General features: G+C 37.6%; 2 protein-coding genes and 1 non-coding gene across 4 annotated transcripts; all 3 read left to right on the top strand.

Moving 5' to 3' along the window:
- Positions 1-8,238: 8,238 nt before the first annotated feature.
- Positions 8,239-17,751, top strand: LOC126726175 (ubiquitin-like modifier-activating enzyme atg7). 2 transcript variants are annotated; one of them, XM_050431307.1, is made up of 14 exons: positions 8,239-8,519; positions 9,244-9,461; positions 9,659-9,850; positions 9,951-10,005; positions 10,112-10,206; positions 10,329-10,518; positions 10,639-10,744; positions 10,829-10,973; positions 11,053-11,211; positions 11,296-11,484; positions 11,626-11,757; positions 11,846-11,961; positions 12,063-12,222; positions 17,306-17,751. In XM_050431307.1, exons 1-14 carry the CDS (start codon positions 8,393-8,395, stop codon positions 17,468-17,470), a joined length of 2,049 nt encoding a protein of 682 aa, XP_050287264.1. In that variant the 5' UTR covers positions 8,239-8,392; the 3' UTR covers positions 17,471-17,751. The 2 variants fall into 2 exon arrangements, with proteins under 2 accessions (XP_050287264.1, XP_050287263.1); XM_050431306.1 differs by having other exon boundaries at positions 10,329-10,537; positions 10,628-10,744.
- Positions 17,752-19,410: 1,659 nt separating this feature from the next.
- On the top strand, positions 19,411-19,746 carry LOC126728287 (uncharacterized). The gene has a single exon (XM_050434138.1). The coding sequence runs from the start codon at positions 19,411-19,413 to the stop codon at positions 19,744-19,746; it is 336 nt and encodes a 111-aa protein (XP_050290095.1).
- A 1,719-nt stretch (positions 19,747-21,465) lies between these two features.
- On the top strand, positions 21,466-21,536 carry TRNAG-GCC (transfer RNA glycine (anticodon GCC)). The gene has a single exon. It is a non-coding gene; the product is annotated as a tRNA-Gly (tRNA).
- The last annotated feature ends 1,085 nt before the right edge of the window (positions 21,537-22,621 follow it).

Raw genomic sequence — 22,621 nt, 5'->3', positions numbered from 1 at the left:
TAATCAGAGGGGGAGGATATTACCCTAAGGGGGAGCTTCATTATCTAAGGGGGAGTGTCTTTATTTTTTTTCAGTTTCATTTTTCTCTTTAAGTTAATATATTGTGTTTTGTAAAACTGTTATTCAGGATACTCTGTTGGTTTGTACCCATGTGCTTTTGTAAGCTTTTAGGGTTATTGTTTTATGCATAGTTTGTAGGCTTTATGGTATGTACCTTGCTTAAGTGCAGCCTTTATGCTATGTTGAAATCAGTACTTTAATCTAAATGTTTTGCATTTTGGTTTATGTACTGTCACTCTTGTGCCCTTGTAGGATTGTTCCTAGATGCATATGCCTGGTGTGCTATGCATTGGTTGAGTGTTGAGCATACAAGTGTCTTGCCTTATGCTTGTTAACTTGTATGTCTTTATGTTCATTCCAAGTGTGAATGAACACTGTGATCACTACCTTGTGGTGTTCACTTGGTTGATCAAGCCATGGTTTGTTTATTAACTCCATCTTTGCTTGATCACTTTTTGCCTGTTTCATATGCATTTATAATTTTCTGCTTACAATGATCATGGTGTATTGTTGTGTTTCAGGAGTATTATGTTCATATGATTCAAGTGCTTCACAGCTTCTAGAGTTAGGTGTGAGTGAGTTTTGTTCAACTGTTCCCAACTCACATGTTAAGTCTAGAGTCTGTTTTAGGGTTTTGTCACGGAATAACCAAAGGGGGAGATTGTAAGGTTGAATTTTTTCAACCATCTAATTGGCTTTATTCCGTGCCAAATTTGCTTGTAATTCAGCATTTAGTAACCCTGTATTTAGGTGGGTTTGTTGTAAGGGTAGTGAGTGAGATAGAGTGAAGATTGCTCAAGAGTGTGCAAGAAAATAGAGTGTCGCGGCTGGGACTCGCGGGTGGACTCGCGGCTGCAAGCCGCCAGAAGCTGCACACGTGCCAAGCATGCTGGAAGATGAACAGTCATGCTAGCTGGAGCACTACAGGACAAAACAGGACAACTGGCCATACGGTTAACTCGCGACTGGATCTCGCGACTTGGTCAAGCCGCGAGCCACCCCTGTTTTGCCAAAACCTGACGTTTCACATTCCTCTCCACTCCAGTATAAATACCCCTTTAACCCACGATTGAAAGAGAGCTTCCAGAGAGAATTTTGAGAGAGAAACCCTAAAGAAAAACAAGATTGTTTCACACACAATCCCTACCTTAGAGTCTCATCATATTCCTCAACTCTCTTCCTCTCCATTGTTAAATCCTTGAGAGGCATTATACCAAACCTGGTTCTCACCATCATCATCTCTGTGAGACAGTCGTTTGGAGTTCTGGGAAGCAGTTAGGAAGGAGCCAATATTCATTGGTTGATGCTACGGTCTAGTAGCGGAATCCGGGAAGCTAGAAAAGAAAAAGGTTCGGCGCAACCTCGTTGGAGCAAGAAGCTTGGAAGGCTTAGGTGCACTGGGTAGATTAGGCTTGGAGGGTCTATTGCTGTCCTTATATCCCAACTGTATTTTCTAGTGGATTGATTACCGCTTGAAGGGCGGCGGAGAGGTTTTTCGCCGAGGTCTTCGGTTTCCTCTTCGATAACACATCGGGTGTTATCTTTGTGTTTGCATCTTCCTTCCTCTCTATCTTTGCCTTTATTTTATCTGCTGTGGTTTCATTTTGTTATGGCTTAGATAGTTGTTTAACCAATTTCACATTATAGCATATGTTAAGTTTCCGCACACTTATTGTTTAACATTTTGCTTGTGTTGGTTAAGTTAATTTTTGGGGGTTTAAACATTCAAAAGTGTTTTTGTACACGTTTTTGAACTTTCAGACTTTATCCTCATTTATTGTATTGTGCTCTTGAAACACTAAATAATTACTCCAAAACTTTTTTACAGTACAAAGTTGACTATAAACTTAGTTGTAGCATAAAACTACAATTTCATTTAATATCTTTATATTGGATGTGAGTTTTGACAGATCTATCATTGAATTACGTTTTCTTCTTATATCCTTTAAGTCAACAAAATTTCCAAAAAAACCAAGATTAATAACTTTATCATCAAGTTTTTGTAGTTTAAAATTATTTATAAAAAATAAGCTTATGGATGGAATAGTAAATAATATCATATTAAGTACAAAATTTGACTTGTGCATTAAAAATGTAAAGAACATGTAATCCAATAGTTAGATTTTAAAAATATATAGCTATGTTAATTTTTGTAGAGAGAATTATATAATCTTAGACTACAACCAAGTTTGTAGTTTTTTTTTTTTTTTTTTTTTTTTTTTTTTTTTTTTTTTTTTTTATGAAGCCAGAACCAACCAATTTTCATTAATTTAGAGAACTAGCATCCAAATACAAGGCATCCACCATAGGTGAAGGATCCTCCTCCAACCAAACAATGTCATCATCAATTAATCTAGCGAATCTAGCCAAAGCATGAGCGACACTATTAGCATTGCGCCTAACACAAATAGTCGAAATGGATCTAAAGCCTGCAGCCAAGCACCAAATATCATCATAAATTAATCCAAGCCGTGAAAGATTCGGTTGAGCCTGGGAAACCGTCTACATCACCAATGCCCTATCACCTTCCAAAATTATCTCCATGAAGCCAGCATCTATTGCAAACTCGAGGGCTTTATAACATGCCATCACTTCCACATCTTCACTATCCCTTACAGCACCGCCCTTCGCAGCAAGATCAGCCATTACTTCGCCCTTTTCATTCCTAATCATAGCCCCATAGCCCGAAGCAACTCCCTCATCAAAGCAAGCGCCATCAAAATTCAGTTTGAATAAATTTCCCTACGGAAGCTGCCATGTCTGTTGTGGTGGAGACTGAATTGGAGCTGGCACACTCAACAGATCTTGTGCTTCTATATACTCCCTTAAATAATCCAATGCTCGCTGAAACGACCTTGAAGGATGTTGGAATGCATCCCTGTGCATGGCTGTATTCCGCTGATTCCATATCTGCCAACAAGTGACCCAAAACATATCCCATTCCTCCTGTGAAAGCTTCGGCATTAAACCTGCAACTAATTATAGAAAATCAACCTGCGCAGTACTTGATTTTTGAAGTTGACTTAAACTCCTAGCCCAAACATCCTGTGTCGTCCCACAGCCCCTCAACACATGCAAAACTAATTCAACCTCATTCTAACAGAAACAACATCGTGCCTCCTCCACTACCCTTCTGCGTGCCAGATTTTCTTGTGTAGGCAAAATGTTAAGACATGCTCACCATGAAAATTTTTTAATCTTGTTAGGAACGTTGACCTTCCAAATACGTGACCAAAGTGCCCCATTCGTTCTTTGCATCAATGTCTCCCCAAAATTGCTCTCTTCCATCCATAACTGCTTTGCAACATAATACCCGAACTTCATTATATAATTGCCCTTTTTTGCCATCACATCTTGCACCACCCGCCTGCTCAAAGGAACTTGGAGAATAGCTTCTGCATCAAACGGATGGAACATGGCAGTGATACGTTCTTTGTCCAATTGGTGATTCGGCCAATCAATTAAATTTGAGACCCTCCACTCCCAAATCTCCTTCTCCAGTTGAAAAAGAATTTTTTTTGTTGGTTGATTAGGCAGCCAGCAATCCTTTAAAACCCGAATGGAAGCCCATTACCCACTCTCCAATAACATCCTTTCTTCATAAGTGGTTGAGCCGCAATCAAACTCTTCCATACGTAGGAACTATTTTGACAATCCTTCACATCAAGGAAATCACACCTTGGAAAATATTTTGCTTTGAAACAACTATACAAAAGAGAGTTTTTATCCTGCAATAACCTCCAACCTTGCTTTGCGAGCATGGCTAAATTAAATGATCGTATATCTCTGAAACCCATTCCACCCTTTTTCTTTGACAGTGTTAAAAACTCCAATTTTTCCAGTGTATTTTCCTTTCCTCCCCAATTTGTCCCCACCAAAATCTAGCACACATAGCGTCCAATTCATCATATAATTTCCCAGGTAGCTGAAAAACCCCCCATTGTATACGTGGGAATGGATTGAGCCACTGCTTTATAAGAACCTCCTTGCTGGCCTAAGATAACAACTTCCCCTTCCAATCTTGCATCTTTTTCCAAACCCGTTCCTTAATGAAAGCAAAAGTATCATATTTCATTCTTCCTAGCAAAGTAGGCAGCCCCAGGTAAGCATCAAACTTCTCCACTTCCTTTACCTTTAGTTTGTCAATTATCCATGTTTTCTGTTCCATATACACATTACTACTGAAATAGGTAGAAGACTTCTCCAAATTTATGCATTGGCCCGAAGCTTCAACATATAGTTGTAGAGTATCAAAAACAACCTGCACTTCATTTTTATTAGCTTGACAAAAAAATCAAAGAATCATCAGCAAAAAGCAAATTAGTTATAGATGGGGCACTTCTACATACTGCCACTCCGTGCAACCTCCCTTCAAATTTGGCTTTAGGAAGGAGCGACGTAAAGCCTTCAGCACATATCAGAAACAAGGGGACAAAGGATCACCTTGTCCTATACCCCTAGTAGGAACGATATTCCTATATGCTTTGCCATTAATTCGGACTGAAAAGGAGGGTATAGAGACACAGCTCATAACCCTGTCCACCCAAACCTTCGGAAACCCCAGTTTAATCATCATGCCTTTAAGAAAGCCTCATTCCACCCTATCATAGGCCTTACTGACATCCAATTTAAGAGCTAAGGCCCCCTTCTTCCCCTTTTTTCTAATATGCATGGCGTGCAAAGTCTCATAGGCTACTAACACGTTATCAGTAATAAGGCGTCCTGGTACAAAAGCATTTTGAGTAAGAGAAATTAACTGTGGCAATATCAACTTTAGCCTATTCGCCAAGACTTTTGAAATAATTTTATATATTACATTACATAGACTAATAGGTCTAAAATCTGCCATTTTTTCTGGTTTCCTTACTTTGGGAATCAAAACAATATAAGTATAATTAATGTCAGGCACCATATGACCAGTATGGAAAAAATCTAACACAACATTAGTCACCTCATTACTGACAATATGCCAAAATTTTTGATAAAAAAGAGCATTCATAACATCGGGTCCAGGAGCCTTTGTTGGTCCCATCTAGAACAACGCTGCTTTCAATTCTTCACTGCTATACAGTCAAGACAGCACCTCCAACATATCATCAGTTATTTTTCTATTAACTGTGTTAAGGCATTCCTCCATTCCTTCGATGCCACCTCCGCCACTTCATCCACTTCCTCCACCCATACCCCATTAGCATTCTTGATTCCCTCAAGGAAATTCCTTCGCCTTCATTGGGAAGCCTTGGAATGAAAAAATTTAGTATTTCTATCCCCATACTTTAACCATGACACTCGGGATCTCTGACGCCAAAAAATCTCTTGCTTAAGCAATAAATCATCCAACTGTTTACTCACTTTAAGAAATTTACTTCTGCTATCTTCGGTCATCTCCTTTGCATTCAACACTTCCAATTTCTTTTGTAATCTTTTAATTTCCTCTATTTTAGGTTTAGTCTTTAAACAACCCCACGCATTCAAATCAGCCCCACAGCCTTGGATTCGGTCCATAACACCCCTCAAACCTGGACTACCATGCCCACCTTTTGTCCATGCCTCATGCACAACTTCCTCACAATCATCCTGTAACAACCAACTCTCCTCAAACTTAAAACCACCAACCCCCCTTCCCCTAAGCCGCCTATCATTCATAGTTCTCAACAGAATAGGAATATGATCAGAAGCATGGCTGAACAAGTGAGAAACCGAATTGGCAAGGAAATTTTCAATCCAATCTTTGTTAGCAACAACTCTATCCAATCGTTGTTTTGTGTGGGCTGATCCTGGCCGCCGGTTTGTCCAAGTAAATTTATGCTCAGTAAAACCCAAATCTGTCAATTCACAATTCTCCAAAGCAACCCGGAAATCCTCCATCTGATTATGGTAAGGTGCATTGACACTTTGTTTTTCCGATGTGTGAAGTATGGCACTGAAATCCTCAATACAACACCATAGAACCTCAACAAAAGACTTTAAATGAGATAAAAGTACCCACGACTTCCGCTTTTCATTTGCCTCTGGCCATCCATAGAACCCTATGAGATACCACACAAAACCATCCTTCTCCACAACCTTAGCCAAAATATGGTTATTAGTAAAATTAATAACATCTAAAGTCACCTCCTCCTTTCAAAGCAAAGCCAACCCTCCACCCAAATTAGGCTTTTTCACTATTAATTTATTTTTAAAAGGTACATCATCACAATGCTTCTCAAATCCACTTCGATCCAACCTTGTTTTCATTAAGAAACATAAATCGGGAGCTTGTTTCCTCACTAATTTGTGAAGGCTTTGAACTGTTCAAAGGTTCCCAAGCCCTTAGCAGTTCCAACTTAAAAGCCTCATTGCTCTCGGCAAGGGTGTTGCAACACCCCTACTGTTTCAAACGTGGTTAAGTCCTCACAAACCTTCCCTTTTTTCTCGATATTCTTGTCTACCTCTGCCTCCCCATCAACTACCATAGCCAGGTTGTTTCTTTTTCCCAAAATGGATTTAGCTCCCTTTTTTAATACTCCCACAGGCCCAACATCCATTCGGACTAGTCTGGTCCATGTAGAGGGCTTTCTAATGTTATTCAGCCCAGCTCCAGCATCACTGATTTGCACGTGCTCTTCATGTATTGTTGGCGCCACCTCAGACCTCTCATGTAAGCATGGTTTCTGCCTTCCCAAAATTAAGGAACCCGAATCTCCACGTCCCTTATCCACGTCTCCACTCCTTTGATTCTCGACTATGTTCCCGCTGCCAGCCCAATCTTCTCCCACAATTCCGGTAGCACCCCCCACGCCTTCCATAACCATTTTGGTATTTTTCTCCCTTCCCCACCACCGCTAGCTCCCACCTCCGCCATATTCTGTGAAGCGGACTGGCCTTTACTAACACCTTTCTTTCTCTCATGCTCATCATCCTTCATAACTTCCCTCCTCTGTGGTGATCTTGTCCTACCCAACGAAGCCTTCAGCCAATCTCCATAATCGCATTCAACCTTAGTCCCAAATTTTGTTTTGCTAAAATATTGAGCACAAAACTGTAGTTCATGCCCAAGTAGTCCACAGTAATGGCACAATATAGGCAATCGCTTGTACTTAAGATTCACCCAATATTTTTTCGCACCCGAACCTGCTAAGAAAGCCCCATGACGTATCTCTTTTTCTAGTGGAATAGCCACCTTAACCCGCATAAAAAAATTCTACCTATCATTGTTATGCCGTCTCTCGACCTCCAACACCCTCCCTAATTGGTTCCCCACCTCCTTCGCTTCCCGGGCAAATCTCATCTCGAAAGGCGCCCCCCATATTTGTATCTATAGAGCTATTGAATCAAACTTAACATTCGTCGCCATCATCCCCGACTTCCATCTTGTTAATAGTAGCGCTTGATTATCAAACTCCATAGACCTCCAGTATAGACTCTGTTCAACTCAAATTCAGATCTGAACTTAAACTGAAACAAGTTTGACCCTACTTCAACAACTTGCACACCATCCTCCAATCCCCAAGCTTTTTTGAGTTTCACTAGAGCTACTCTTTTATTAAAAGGTTTGCAAGTTAAAAACTTCAGTCAAAGCACAACTTTCTAATTCTTCTTGTTGACCTTCATTAGATATGTTAATTATCTCTTCTTCTTCCAAGGTTAACTTCATCTTCTCTAGGATTTGTGAAACATCGTTTGCTATGTTTGTGGACTCCACGGCAAAAGAAAGCAACGGCAAAAAGAAAGCAAAAAAGCAGCCCCGTAGGAAACCCGAGGGAGAGAATTCTTGTGGAAAACGAGAGAGAGAAACTCCTACAAAATAGGAAAGGTATGGTCCCAACCAAGTTTGTAGTTAAACTTTTATTATTATTATTATTATTATTAATAACAAGAAATGTTATATCCACAACAAATGCTAAGTGGCAGGTTGTTAAAAGTTGTTAATGGTAGGTAAAAAAGTAATTTTAATTATAAGTTTTTTTTTTTTTTTGAAAACAATTATAAGTTTAATTTAGAACTAATAACAATTTACCATATATGATTTAGTACGAAAATGTTGTAGAACCAGCCCTCCTCATAAATAATTAGTCCCAAACCAATTGTATGCCCAAATCCAAAAGCTGACTTGGCAATAGTTGATTGCTCCTAAACTTACTAACTCTAAAGTCTAAACCAAAACACAACAAAAGCCAGTGCCAACGAGGTATGTTTCTATTCTTACTCTACCCATAAACATGTGAGAAATGAGAATCAGAGTCTCAATTGAATTGAATTCCTAAAGAAAAGAGTATAATAAGAAAAGAAAAGAAAAGAAAAACAAGAAACGAAAAGAATAGCTTGGTTTTGTGTTCGTGTTTGTTTAGTAATGGCTAGCGAATCCATAGTGGTGTTCGCGCAATTCCAAAGCGCGGTTGACGAGGGTTTCTGGCACCGCTTTTCTTCTCTCAAACTCAACAAGCTCGGCATCGACGACTCTCCCATTCCCATCACTGGTTTTTACCACTTCTTCTTCTTCGCTCTTTATTCTTCTTTTCTTTTGCATCACCTAATTAGGATTCCGGTTTTGATTACTATTTTTTGTTTTTTTTTTTTGGGTAATAGTTTTGTATTTGTGAAGGTTTTAATGTCTCATCGGATCATAATTTGATCATATGAATTACTAACTAGTAGAAATAGTAATTCAATATTGTTTCTTATTTGAATTAGTACCTTTGGTCATATGTATTGGTGTCCCATATGATGTTCTAATTGGTGCATTAGGTCACTTGGGTCGTTAAAACTTTGTTTTTTCGGGGGGAATTTATGTTATTAGATTCATTTGTGTGAATGTAGAATCCCCAAGTATTGAATGGTGCCTTATGAACAAGAATTCAGATTTTTTTAGTGTAACTAACCTTCCTGTTTGTGTGAAAAATATGAATCTTATGTCTCATAAACATTTGCTTAATGTGTTGTCTCAAATAATTATTAATTAAACTGGTAAAGTCTTTCATTGTCAAACAAGGGACCCGGGTTCGAATCCCGCTTACATAAAATAAAAACCCCCATTGATTTGTTGGCATAATGGTAAAGAGCAAGCATCTTGGAGCGGATGCCTTAGGTTTCAAATTGTATAGTATCTATCAAAAAAAGTAAATATATTAGTGAGAAACTAACCCTTATTTGTTTTGTGATATTTTTTTGTAATCTGGGGTACAAACTGACCTTGTTTTGCAGGTTTTTATGCTCCTTGCTCACATCCTCAAGTATCAAATCATTTAACTCTACTAGCTGAGTCTTTGCCTTCTGAATCGAATGAGCAATCTTCAACAGCTGCCACAAGTGGTGGCAACAGAAACAGGTGCCCTGTCCCAGGCATTCTTTACAACACGAATACAATAGAAAGTTTCCATGCCCTTGATAAGAAGAGTTTGCTAAAGGCAGAAGCAAAAAAGGTGCTCCTTGTAATAGGTTTAGTTCCTTAATTTTATGTGCAGTCAGTTTGTACTGTGTAGCTCAATTTCTAAGATAAGTGCCGATTAGCAATTATGGATATAATTGTTGTGTAACTTTATTGAAAGTATAAGAATTCATTTTGACCAACTGTGTATGAAGATCTTACATAAAAAGTTTCCATCTTGTTGATATTTAGATTTGGGATGACATTCATACTGGAAAAGCTGTGGAGGATAGTGCCGTACTTTCAAGGTTCCTTCTTATCTCATTTGCAGACTTGAAAAAATGGACGTTTCACTACTGGTTTGCTTTCCCTGCTCTGGTGCTTGATCCTCCAGCAACCTTGGTTGATTTAAGGCGAGCTTCACAGTATTTTAGCTTAGAAGAGGTGCTGAGACTGATAATTGTTGGAAACTATTTTAAAATGAGAAGCTAACTATTTTAATTAAATTACGTTGTTCATGTTTGATTGTTTTTGTAACATGCAGGCAAAATCTGTTTCAGCGGCTTGTAATGAGTGGCGAAAGTCAAGCTTAACAGCCGGTAGATATGCCTCCTCATTATTTTGAACTTCTTTTATTTATTTTTTTAAGGAAGATTATCTCTTATTTATGTTCCTGTTAATGTATGCTCAATTTGTCCGATGCAGATGTGCCCTTCTTTTTGGTCTGTATTGATCCAAATTCACTAGCTACGGTTAAGCATATAAAGGATTGGGAAACCTGCCAAAGTGATGGTAACAAGGTTTGTCTATGACTCCTCTAGTTATTTGGAATGCTTAATGGGATTTTGCTACTAGAAATAGCTTTATGTGGGATGTTTAATTGGTGTGTTTTTCTTAAAGCTACTATTTTTGCTATTGGCAGTTGCTGTTCGGTTTTTATGACCCATGTCATCTTCCAAATAATCCTGGTTGGCCTCTTCGCAACTTTCTTGCACTTATTTCTGTGAGATGGAATCTCAAGTCAGTTCGCTTCTTGTGCTATAGAGAGAATCATGGTTTCGCAGATTTGGAGTTGTCCCTTGTTGGTGAAGCCTTGATTACAGTTCCACAAGGTAGAGCGGCAAAAACTGGGTAACAGCTCTTTTCTGATTGATAGTTACTCTCCCTCCTTCTGCAGTTTGAATTTGTTCTGTTTACCTGACCTTTATAACTTATTGTTAGTAATGGTTTAGGATGGAGGGATCATCAATGTTTACCAAACGCAGTGGGGTGGGAACAAAACAAAGGGAGGCAAGTCTCCAGGTGTATTAGCCTTGCTAAATCCATGGATCCAACTAGGTATGGCTTCAGTAGTATCACTCTATTGTCGATAATGGTATTGTTCCAATTGTTACTTAGCATTTTGAGACATTCTATCTTCAGGTTGGCCATATCTGCAGCAGATTTGAACTTAAAACTAATGAGATGGCGTGCTTTGCCATCTCTGAATTTAAATGCCTTGTCATCTATGAAGTGTCTTCTACTAGGAGCAGGTACACTTGGATGTCAGGTTGCTCGCATGCTTATGGTAAGAGCTAAAATAATTTACGATTACCGTATCTGATTCTATCTATCTATCGGGTGATAAAATAATATGCTTATTACAGGCTTGGGGTGTCCGGAAAATTACACTGGTTGACAATGGCCGGGTTGCTATGTCGAATCCATTGAGGCAGTCCCTATATACATTGGATGACTGCCTCAATGGTGGGGAATATAAAGCTACAGCAGCAGTCAAAAGTCTCGGTCGGATATTTCCAGCTGTGGTAACTGATTTTACCCTTTGATGGTTTCCTATAAAAGATGTTTATTTTTCGAACCATACATATGTTCCATATTTCATTTTACAGGATGCAGAAGGTGTTGTGATGGCTATACCAATGCCTGGGCATCCTGTGCCTAGCCAAGAAGAGGATAATGTGCTTGAAGATTGTAGGCGCCTGCATGATTTGGTTGATTCTCATGATGCTGTTTTCTTGTTGACTGATACAAGGGAAAGCCGGTGGCTACCAACACTTCTTTGTGCCAATACTAACAAGGTCTGCTCTTGGTGTAATCGTTGTTATATTTGGCATTGCATTCTCCAATAAGCTTGGTTCACGTCTTGTTCAGGTTGATTTATTTGATCAACTGCAATAATAAGGTGTATTTATTTAGAAATCAAATTCCCTTGTTTGCAGATTACCATAACTGCAGCTCTAGGATTTGATAGCTTCTTGGTAATGCGCCATGGAGCTGGTCCTTTTAGCTCTAATGATGAAAGGCAGAGATTGGGCTGTTACTTCTGCAGTGATGTGGTTGCACCAATTGATGTAATATTCTAGAAAACCTGAGATCTGATTTGTTTTTTATGTTTTATTTATAACCAGATCACCCATTAGTCCCATGCTCTTTTTGCAGTCAACTGCCAACCGCACTTTAGACCAGCAATGCACAGTTACACGACCAGGACTTGCTCCAATTGCTTCGGCCCTCGCTGTTGAACTTTTGGTGGGCATCCTGCATCACCCTCAGGGGTAAAGCCATGTGAACAGATCTTGATTATTTGTTACTTTTATGAGTTTTGAAATGATTTTTAGTTGACCTGGCATTTGGGTGTTCAACTGTACACATACAGGATATTTGCTGATGGTGAGCTTGCAAACTCCAGTAATAGTGGAAGCAGTGAGCAGCCTCTTGGTGTTTTACCCCACCAAATTCGAGGTTCCCTCTCTCAATTTTCTCAGATGACACTTGTGGGTCACTCCTCAAACAGTTGCACAGCTTGTTCCAGCACAGTAAGTTTTGCTTGCTCATTTGATTACTTCTTCCTAGCACCACTTTTACATCTACTTCCTCCACTTTCATCCGTAACTTCAATCATCCTGTACATGGGAGGTTTCTCGTATGTTCTTCACCTTGGAGGAAAGAGGAAAAGTTCTTTCTTTTATAACTTAGTAGACGTGTGAGATGAAAGTCTCATGCATGGTTTTGATTTGAATGAGAGAAAATAGATTCTACAATATACATGGTGGGTTTCTAGTTGAGATATTAATGAAAAACCTGCAGTTTAGCTATTGAATCATGTCAAAGTAAATGGTTGACAGAGAGAAAGAAATAAGAGAGAGAAATAGAGGGTAGGAAGTGGAAACCGATCCTTTCATATTCCATATCAGTTTAATCAGTATCCAGGTACATCATTGTATTTATAGAGGCTTACTATCAATGGTTTTTAAGTTGGGTGAGATTAGCTCACATGCTGAAGAGATTAACCCGTGTGCTGAATAAAGTAAACTACCTAGCAGATGCTTAACTGAGTCTAACTTGTTAACAGACTAATCATCAATAACAAACAAGTTGTTACAACCAGAAGTAGTTGCACAGACAGTTTCAAATGAAAAACGGTTACATGAGCTGTTAAGCAGTTTGACTGGTATCCTTATCCCCCTGCAAACGAAAGGTCACAGAAGGGACCATGAGTTTGTCTTCAACAATTCGAAACACTCAGAACCGAGCTCATTAGTAAAGAGATTCACAACCGGATTAGAGGTGGCGATGAATTTGAAAACTAAATCTTTGCAAACCATACACTCTCAAGTGAAATGGAAGTCGACCTCAATATGTTTCGTTCAAGCATTAAATGTGGTGACGCAGGGCAATCGCCAAAATGTTCGCACACTAGATGCAAGGTGCAGTATGGAGAAAAATGCCTAAATTCTTGAAGAACCATGCAAAGCCAAGATACCTCCACAGCCGTATTAGCAAGGGAATGGTATGCAGCCTTGGTGGAGTGCCGATTGAATGGATCACCAACCCAGTTGGCATAAGCAAAGATGGAAAGATGGAGAGAGCCAGGTTTGAAGTGAATACCATGACAACGAGTACCCTTGAGATACCAAAGGATTCTCATAGCAGTGATAAGAGGAAGACCAGTTGGAGCTTGCATAAATTGGAAAAATTGATTCACAGCAAGGTAGAGATCAGAAAGTGTAAACTCTAGATACTACAATGTTCCCACCATGCTCTGATAGGGAGAAGGATCAGAAAGTAGAGTATCATTAAGAGTCTTGCAAGATATCAAACATATTATGATGATTCAAGGTGTTTGAATCATACTTTTCTTGATGAACGAAAATACCCAAAGGAGAGGACTCAATTTGTAGACCCAGAAAATAGGTTGAGAGGTTTAAATCCTTAAGTTCGAAAATGGACCCCAACTGATGATTTAAACTTGTAATGAAGTATCATTGCCTGTAAGAATGATGTTCTCCACGTGGAGAAGAAAGAGAGTAATGGAGTGATCATTTCGATGGATTAATAAAGATGAGTTAGCAGTAGAGGCATGCAACCTAAGGGTTTTTAGGTGAGAAGTAAACCTCTTAAACCAAGCTCAAGGTGCTTGTTTGAGATCATATATGGACTTATGAGGTTTACACACATGATGGGGATTCTCAAGATCAATGAATTTATGAGGCTGGACCATATAGATCTCTTCCTTTAGATATTCATGCAAAAAGGCATTCTTAAAATCCAATTGACGAATAGACCATTGAAATTGGACAACAATGGATAAGATAATGCAAATAGTAGCAGGTTTGATAACTTTTTTCATTTTTCATTTTTAGCTAGGTAAATAGGGGGAGGGGGGCTGGTGGGGTTTGAACCCCAGTGCCCAGGTACCACAGGAGGTACTTGGACCACTGGGGTATCCATCGAAATCCAGTAGCAGGTTTTATAATTGGGTTGAATGTTTCAACAAAGTCCAAGCCAGGTTGTTGATGATAGTCTTTGGCTACTAATTGAGCCTTAAAATGAGCAATGCTGCCATCCAGATGCCGTTTTAATTTGTACATCCACTTGCATCCAACAATTTTTCTTGGATGGCAGAGGAACTAAGGACCAAGTACCTTGTTTCTGTAAGGCTATAAATTCAACCTCCATTATCTGATGACACTGAAATCTTAGAAGCAATAGCATAATAAGGAGGCTCAGTTCTCAAATTGTCAATAGTGGATGAGTGAAAGCATTTCTTTTTAAAATGGCCTACTGAAAAACATGTTTGCATAAGGTGTGTAGGTAATGGAGGTGGAGCAGGATAAGGAGAAGATGGTACCAAATGCAGTGAGGAAGTTGATATCGAATTCAAGGAAGAAGAAGGAATGAAGTTGGTGGAGGGAACAAGGAAGTGGACTGAGAGCAAGGCATAGCAATCAAAGAGGACGGAGGAAGTGACTGAGAGGATGATGGAATTGGACCAAGTATAGAAGGAATAGACAGGGAAGAATAAGGGAGTTGAAACCTAGTGTTGGATTATGATGAGGAGGAAGGTGGAGGAGAAGTAGAATCTAGATGAGTAAAAGGAAAAGAGGATTCATCAAATATAATGTGCTGAGAAACAAAAATTCTGTTAATAGGGAGGTCTGAAAACAGATGTCCTTTGGAATTAATGGCGTATCCAAGTAAAATACATTCCTTGATTTAATTTTCAAGCTTGTGTGTATTGTGAGGAGTGAGGATGAAGAAGAGGATAACAAGAACACCCAAATCTTAAAAGAGGTGTAACCTGGTGGGGTCCCCAAAAAAAAATTCCCATGGGGAATCAAGAAGATGTCAGTGATGACAGCATAAGATCAATATGAAAAAGGGATATTAGCTTGAGACATCAAGTTAAGAGAGGTTTCAATTATATGTCCATGTTTATGCTCAACAATTCCATTTTGTTTGGGAGTATGTGGACATGTAATTTGATGGGTAATCCAAGAGAAGAACATAGGCTTTGAAACTCATTACTAATATATTCACTACCACAGTCTGAACGTAAAAATGAATTTTGGTTGATGATAAGTTTCTGTAATGGCTTTAGATTTAAGTTTGATAGAGAATAACCAAGTAGAGCAGGTAAAATCATAAACAAAGATTACGTAATATCTTAACCATTAACGAAGGTGATAGGTGCAGGATACTAAACATCACTGTGAATTAATGGAAGAGGAAATGTGGATTTAAAACTAGAAGCATCAATTGGTAATTGAGTCATTTTACAACAATGTTTCTTGATGAAAAATTTTGAGCTACAGAATGCCAAGGAAATATTTCAAGAGCATGCTTGAGAATTCTATCATGTGGGTGGGCAAGATGATCATGCCAAACTTGATTATTGACTTTAGCACCAATGGAGGCAGGAGACAAGAATGAAATAAAAAGCGAAGAGGATTTTTCACTCTTGCATTTGTTGATGAGCCTCCTCGTAGATTTGTCCTGAATAAAGAAAATATCAACATCAAATTAGAAAGAACGGTTGTTATCTCTGCATAACTTATGAATGGATAAAATATTAGATATGATTATAGGGATCCCAAGAATGTTACAAAGTTAAAAGTGTGTGAGGGGGTTCTAAGTTGAGCATCACTGAGATGTGTAATGCTAAGTCCTTGACCATTACCAACTGAGACTACCTCCAAGCCTTTCTACTCATTATGGAGAGAATGTGATAAGTGGCACCAGTGTCACTGAGCCAAGATTGCTGCTCTGTAGTAAAGGATGCGCAGCAAGTTTTTCTGGTGGCTTTCGGCCTTGAGAAGAGTAATCCATCCTATGATAACAATCTAGAGTAATGTGGCCACAGATCTGACATGTTGTTGATATAAATTACTGCCAGAGAAGTTTTGATAGGAAGGTTGGGGATTGCTGCAATGAAAATCACTGTTAGAATTGTTATTAAAACCATGACCTCGACCTCGACCTCAACCTCTGTGGCTTGTTGATCTTCCACGCCCTCTATTGTTTGGTGAGTAAGAATATTGTGTTCCATTTGCACTGAAATTCTTGTTGCCATTTGAGGTTGCTGTCATGGCAATGAGATGAGGATGTTTCAGAGATTGTTCCTTTGAGAGTAATAAAGCATGAAGGTCTTCGAAAGCAAGGGGCTCATTTCTGGTTCAAATAGCAGAACGGGAATAATTTGATGAGGCAGCCCCTTCAGCATGATATATTCTAATTCCTCATCATCTATGTGCACGGATGCTGCTGTCAATTTATCTCGGGCTTCCTAGATCCATTGAAAAGTAGGCAGTAATTGAATCATTCTCCTTCATATTGTATAGCTTGCCTTTTAGATTGAGTATATGAGATCTAGAAGACACGTCGAACACCTTTTGAAGAGTTTCTCATGCACCCCAAGCAGTGTTTTTTCCAACAACCCATGTCAGAGCTGAGTAAGAAAGTGTAGAATATATAGCAATGAGAAGAGCTCGATCCTTAGCAATCCATTGCAGATATGCTGGATTCTCTTCTCCACCGTTGTCTTGTAAGTATTGCTAAGGACATTCAAAAGAACCATCCACAAAACCAAGCAAGGAGAATGCTTCAAGAATAGAGATCATCTGGTGTCACCATAAGATATAATTGGAGTGATCTATTTGTACTGCTCTGAGATTAGAAATATCTGAAAGAAGGAAAATAGGGCTTTGATTCAAAACGTTGCATTCTAGTATATACTTGGCAAAGTGTGGCTCTGATACCATGAAAACCTGTAGTTTAGCTATTGAAGCATGTCAAAGTAAATGGTTTGAGAGAGAGAGAGAAATAGAGGGAAGGAAGTAAGGGACTGAACCTTTCGTATTTCACATCAGCTGTACAGTATTTAGAGAGGCTTACAATCAGTGGCTTTGCAGTTGGGTGAGATTAATGGACACGCTGATGAGATTAACCCATGTGCTGAATAAACTAAACTACTTCACAGATGCTTAATTGGGGATGGTTAATTTGTGCATTTTGTCTTATAACTTGCTTTTGCTCTTCTTGTTTTTATTTATTTATTTATGTAATGGTTTCTTTTCAATCCTTTGTTTTTATTAATATACATCACAACGAATTGTTCAGGTGGTATCAGAATATCGAGAAAGAGGAATGGAATTTACCATCCAAGCAATCAATCATCCTACCTATCTAGAGGATCTCACTGGACTAACTGAGTTGATGAAATCAGCCAGCTCCTTTAAACTTGACTGGGATGATGATGATGATGACGATTGTATTGAAATTTGAGGAATTCCTTAAGCTGAATTGCATTATTTTTCAATTAGTATCAGACTAGGTGCTTCACATGTGGAGCCTAACTTAAATCTCTGATTGATTTGTTCACTTTATTTAGGTTCACAACCATTAGGTCATATATGTTTGTTTAACAGCTTTCCGACCATAATCCAGTAGATATTTATAGGCGTGCTATCACCTGGTCTCATCCTTGTCATCTACTAGTATGATAGACACTTTGACGATGTATTTAATATGTGTCAATAATATTATTCAAATATTATTGCTGTCCATTACCTATGTCTCTTTTGGTATTCTTTCAATTATTATTATTATTATTTTTGGTTTTGTTTCAATTGCAAAATTTTGTTCATTTAAAAGAGAATTACAAAATTAGGTTGAAATATCACTGACATTCAAAGCGTAATTACTATGGTCTTTTAGACAAAGGCTCGTCGATTTGATTTGTGCCATGCGAAAAGGTTGAAGGTTTATATCGCAAAACGCCAAAACCCTTATAAATATATATAATATACATTTTATAAGGTACAAAAACAGAGAGAAAAAAGGCAGATCCCACTTAGAAAAAAACAGCAGTGACACGAAATATTGAGAAAAATTCACTAACACTGAGTCACTGACCCACCAAAGAGGCAAACACCAAAACATTTTTATTTTTACAGCATTTCAATATATATTTAAAATTTATACAACACAAGAATTTTGCTTTGGAATCAAAGAATAAAAAAGAGGAAAGATGAAAGAGTTTATGAAATAAATTTACATGGGTAAGCAACAAGCACCTTTCTCTCCGGCCTTCTTCTTTTCCTTCTTTTTTCTCTTTCTCTATCAATTCGCTCATGGCTGATTCTTTTTTTTTTTCTTTTTTTGTTTCTTATCTCTAACCTTATCTCAATCCCTTGGATCCTGTGTTTGTGTTTATCAACAGAGATAACTCTAACTATTCAAATTTAATTTGTCTCTCTCGTATTTGTTTTATGATTTACTCATAGCTGCTCTCTGTCAATTAGTGGATTAGTTGGTAAAGCAGACTCCTCTGCAGCGTTCTTCTTCTCCCTCAAACGGATGTCCTGTGTTCGTGTCCATCAATATAGTAGAGTTGGCTGACCAAAAAAGCTAACAAAGAGATAAGATCAAATAAAATAGGGGCAAAAGACCAAACGACCGACCTACGCTCTCTAACTGTTCAAATTAAAATTTTTTAAGGATAGTGTAAACCTATCTACACACAATAAACAAACCAACCTAGCTCTCCTTTGTCCGTTGCTTGGCTGTAAATTTGTTAACACGAAATAACCAAGCAAGGTGCTCGACAAAAGCACTATTCACAAGCTCATTCGCGCTTTTTATATAGGTAATAGATAATTAAAAAAACTGCCTCATTCCTTGTACAGTACTAAAACCCTAGAGCCTCCACTATCTTTTTTTTTTTTTTTTTTTTTCCTCCTTTATCTATTGATTTTTCAGTTTCAAACTTTGAGCTTTTGTTATAAACCAAAATTTTAAATACTTTGAATAATAAAGAAAAAAAAATCTTTAATTCCACTTATTTTTTAAAAGCAATGAAGGCAGTGAGACTTATATTGTATACAACTTTGTAGGTATATCATTTTACTCTTAACACTTTTAGATTGATTTAAAAAAAAAAATTATTTTAAGGAATCAAAATAGGTGTCTAATTAGATAAATCTCTTACTTTGATTAAATTAGACCCGGTATGAAAGAATAAATTATAGTTTGCGTTTATATTAGAATTTTTATGACAATTGTAGTTGTTCACAATTGTATATTTATTTTATTATTAATACATTTAGGTTTTACTTTAGAGATTAAATTATGTAAGGACGGATATAAAACTCATGTTTTACCCCTTCAATCCTAACATGCCACATTATCTTATCACATATTTAAGAATAAGCACAATCACAACTATGGACGAGGTTGAAGCCATGGCCTGTAGAACAGCCGTGAGGTTCGCTCTAGAGCGTGGGCTCGAAGAAGTGGTGTTTGAAGGGGATTCTGAAACAATCACAACTGCTATCAACTCGACTTCTCCATATTTCAGCTTTTTTTGTCACATTTTGGATGATGTTAAAGTTCTGGCTTTGAATTTTGTATCAGCAACTTTTGTTCACGTAAAAAGACAAGGGAATGTCGTAGCTGATAAATTGGCTAAGGCATCTAAACATATACCTTGTCCCCATTTTTGGTCAAATGACATCCCTAGTGATGTGCAACAACTTGTAATTCATGACAGCATTCCTTGATCAATAAGAAGTATTGACTCGATTTTCAAAAAATAAAAAAAAAATTCTAATACCCATATATAAATTCAACCAAATTGGGAATTTATTGAGATATTATTAGGTGTGGTAGGATATATTGAATTTTAAGTAAAATGCTGATGTGGTAATCACTTATTGGATAGTGTAAAACATGGGTTTTACACCCCATCCTTTCCAAATTCGAACTCTTTACTTTATATTGCCTTTTAATTTTGTCGCCCGAACTAAAATCTTGACCCGTCACTAGGGGTGTCAATGTTTGACCCAACCCGCGAACACGACACGAACCTAACACAGTTTTTTTCGGGTTAGGGTTGGGCCTTATTGGGTTTGGGTCATAAACGGGTCAACTCGAAAGCGACATGATAAGAAACATGTCATAAGCGGGTCAACCTGCGTAACCCGGAATAGACACGTTTGACACGCCAATTTATTTGTGTCAAACCCGAAATGACCCACTTAACACAACCCGTTTAACTTGTATAACAAATAAATAATTATTTTATTTTAGATTTGTCAAATACCTTTTATATCCAACATATATTTTAAATTTAAAAAGAAAAGTAAGTAATTACAAATGAGAAAGGTAATCTTATTTGTTTCATTAGTTATTATTACGCTTACATTATTATTATTTAGTTCTTGTAAAACTGTTGAGGCATGATCATAATTTGTAACTACTAATACTTTTTTTTTTTTTTTGGCATAGAACTTGTACAAATAAAATTGGATGAGCTTGTGGAAGATGTTATGAACTTGGACATCAACAAAGAATCTATGGATGATAATCGTGGTCATAGTCAGGATTAGTCTACTATTTGCTCAAATTCTTTCAATATTGATACTTAGCATTTGGCGAGTTCCAAGGATATTATATTTTTGTTGAACTATGTTATTTAATTTTTGTTAAACTATGTTATTTTGAATTTGGGGTGAAGTGTTGCACTTCTTTTGGAGTGTAAAGAACTTATTTCTAGATGAATGTTATATTTTTATTGAACTATATTATTTTGAATGTGAGTCGAAGACTTAAAGTGTATGCACTGGTTTTTGGAATGTAAAAAAAAAAAAAATTATAGATGGATGTTATATTTAATATTATGCAAGTTGAAATGGGTTGTGTTACATTCGTGTCAACCCAACACGATTCGTTTATTAAACGTGTCAAATGAGTTGGGTCAGGTCAACCCGTCTTATTAACAGGTCGGGTTAGGGTTGAAGGATTCTGACACGATTATTAAATGGGTCGGGTTAGGGTTGAGTCATTTAGTCTAATACTCCTACCTCGACACGACATGAATCCGACACGCTAACCCGAATTGACACCCCTACCCGTCACTAATGATAGGTATAAAGACCATTAAATACGGATAGACACTTCTTACTTTGAGTATGAACTATAGTGCAAGGGGTTTTTACCCCTCCCAACCCCTCTAGTTACTTTGTGAATCAGAGATTTTTAAAAGATCAGTGCGGAGTGATCATAGCATGGATTAGGTTCTTAAATATTTTGATGCTTGTCTTGGTAAAATAAAGTCGAGTTTGGGGTTGCTATGAACTTATCTGTTCATGAAGATCTGTGTCCTCAATTTTGCGTTAAAGAGTCCTGGAATTTGCATGAGAGGAAACAAAAATTATCTTAGCATCTGTTTTTTAAATTTAAATATATTTAATCATAGTATAAGGAAGTCAAACAACAAAGCACCAGTGGTCTAGTGGTAGAATAGTACCCTGCCACGGTACAGACCCGGGTTCGATTCCCGGCTGGTGCATTGAAGTTTTTTTTTCTTCAGAAATGAGAAAGCTTTTTTATTATTATTATTTTTTTTTTCTGTTACAGAAATGAGAAAACTGTAAACCACATGGCTGGTCAATTAGCAATAATATACTTTTTTGGTCGCTAATCAGGACTGCGCTAGAAGTAATAGGATCTCAATTCTCATGAAATTAATCATAGGCAGAAAATACATAGTAAATGGGACCATCATTATTATGGGTCCGGTAGACCCCAGAAGGTTAACTTCAACTTTAAGCAAGACTTGCACATTTTTGTCTCCAAATCTAGTCATGAAGATCTGAAAGACTTGTGACTAAAGGTAATCCTTTGTTTAATCTGCAAATGGCTTTTTTAAAACAAAAAAACAAAGCCATTCAAATTCAAAAATCATCATGAATTCTGTTTTGCTATATGCCTATATGTTTATTGGGCAATGCAAACACAGCCTTTTGGTAAGTTTTAGTGGAACTTCTTAATTCCATTTTCCCATATACTCTCACATAGAAAATTAAACTTCAGTTTGGCAGCTTTGAACAAGCCAGCAGCACCATTTGATTTGATCCCTGCCTAAATTTGTGAAATTTGTGTCTTGGACTACCTAGTTGGTGTATTTTACAAGTAATTGTAAAGTTTCTGGCAAGCCAAGAGTGCTTCTATAATTCTGTCTCAGTGGTTTTCAACCTAAAGAGGGCATCATAGCAACAATATGATAGTTTGACCACACGGCAGGTGATTGTGTCAAATTTTCAGAAACAACATCAAAAAATTTGCTAAAACAAATCACAGAACTACTTTACTGTGTGTTTGACCATGACTTTAAATTTGTGTTCCAACATTTGGCTGAAGTTGGCAAGCCAGAGCTTGGCTACCAAAACACCAATTCAAACGTTTACTTTGCACAATGACTTGAAAATTGGAAATGGAGTGGTCAACGATAAACTTGAATAATACTTCATTCCCGTGAAGCACGAAGTGAACTTGCTCCAAATTGTGATAACACAACTTGGCATGCATATATAATATATTATAGAATTTCGAGGGAAGCTTCAAAAGGCAGAAAAAAGGAGCAGTATTTTTAAA

The sequence above is a fragment of the Quercus robur genome, chromosome 5, assembly GCF_932294415.1.
Source record: "Quercus robur chromosome 5, dhQueRobu3.1, whole genome shotgun sequence".
In the NCBI taxonomy this organism is placed as follows: domain Eukaryota; kingdom Viridiplantae; phylum Streptophyta; class Magnoliopsida; order Fagales; family Fagaceae; genus Quercus; species Quercus robur.
This window is presented reverse-complemented; position numbering and strand designations above follow the sequence as displayed.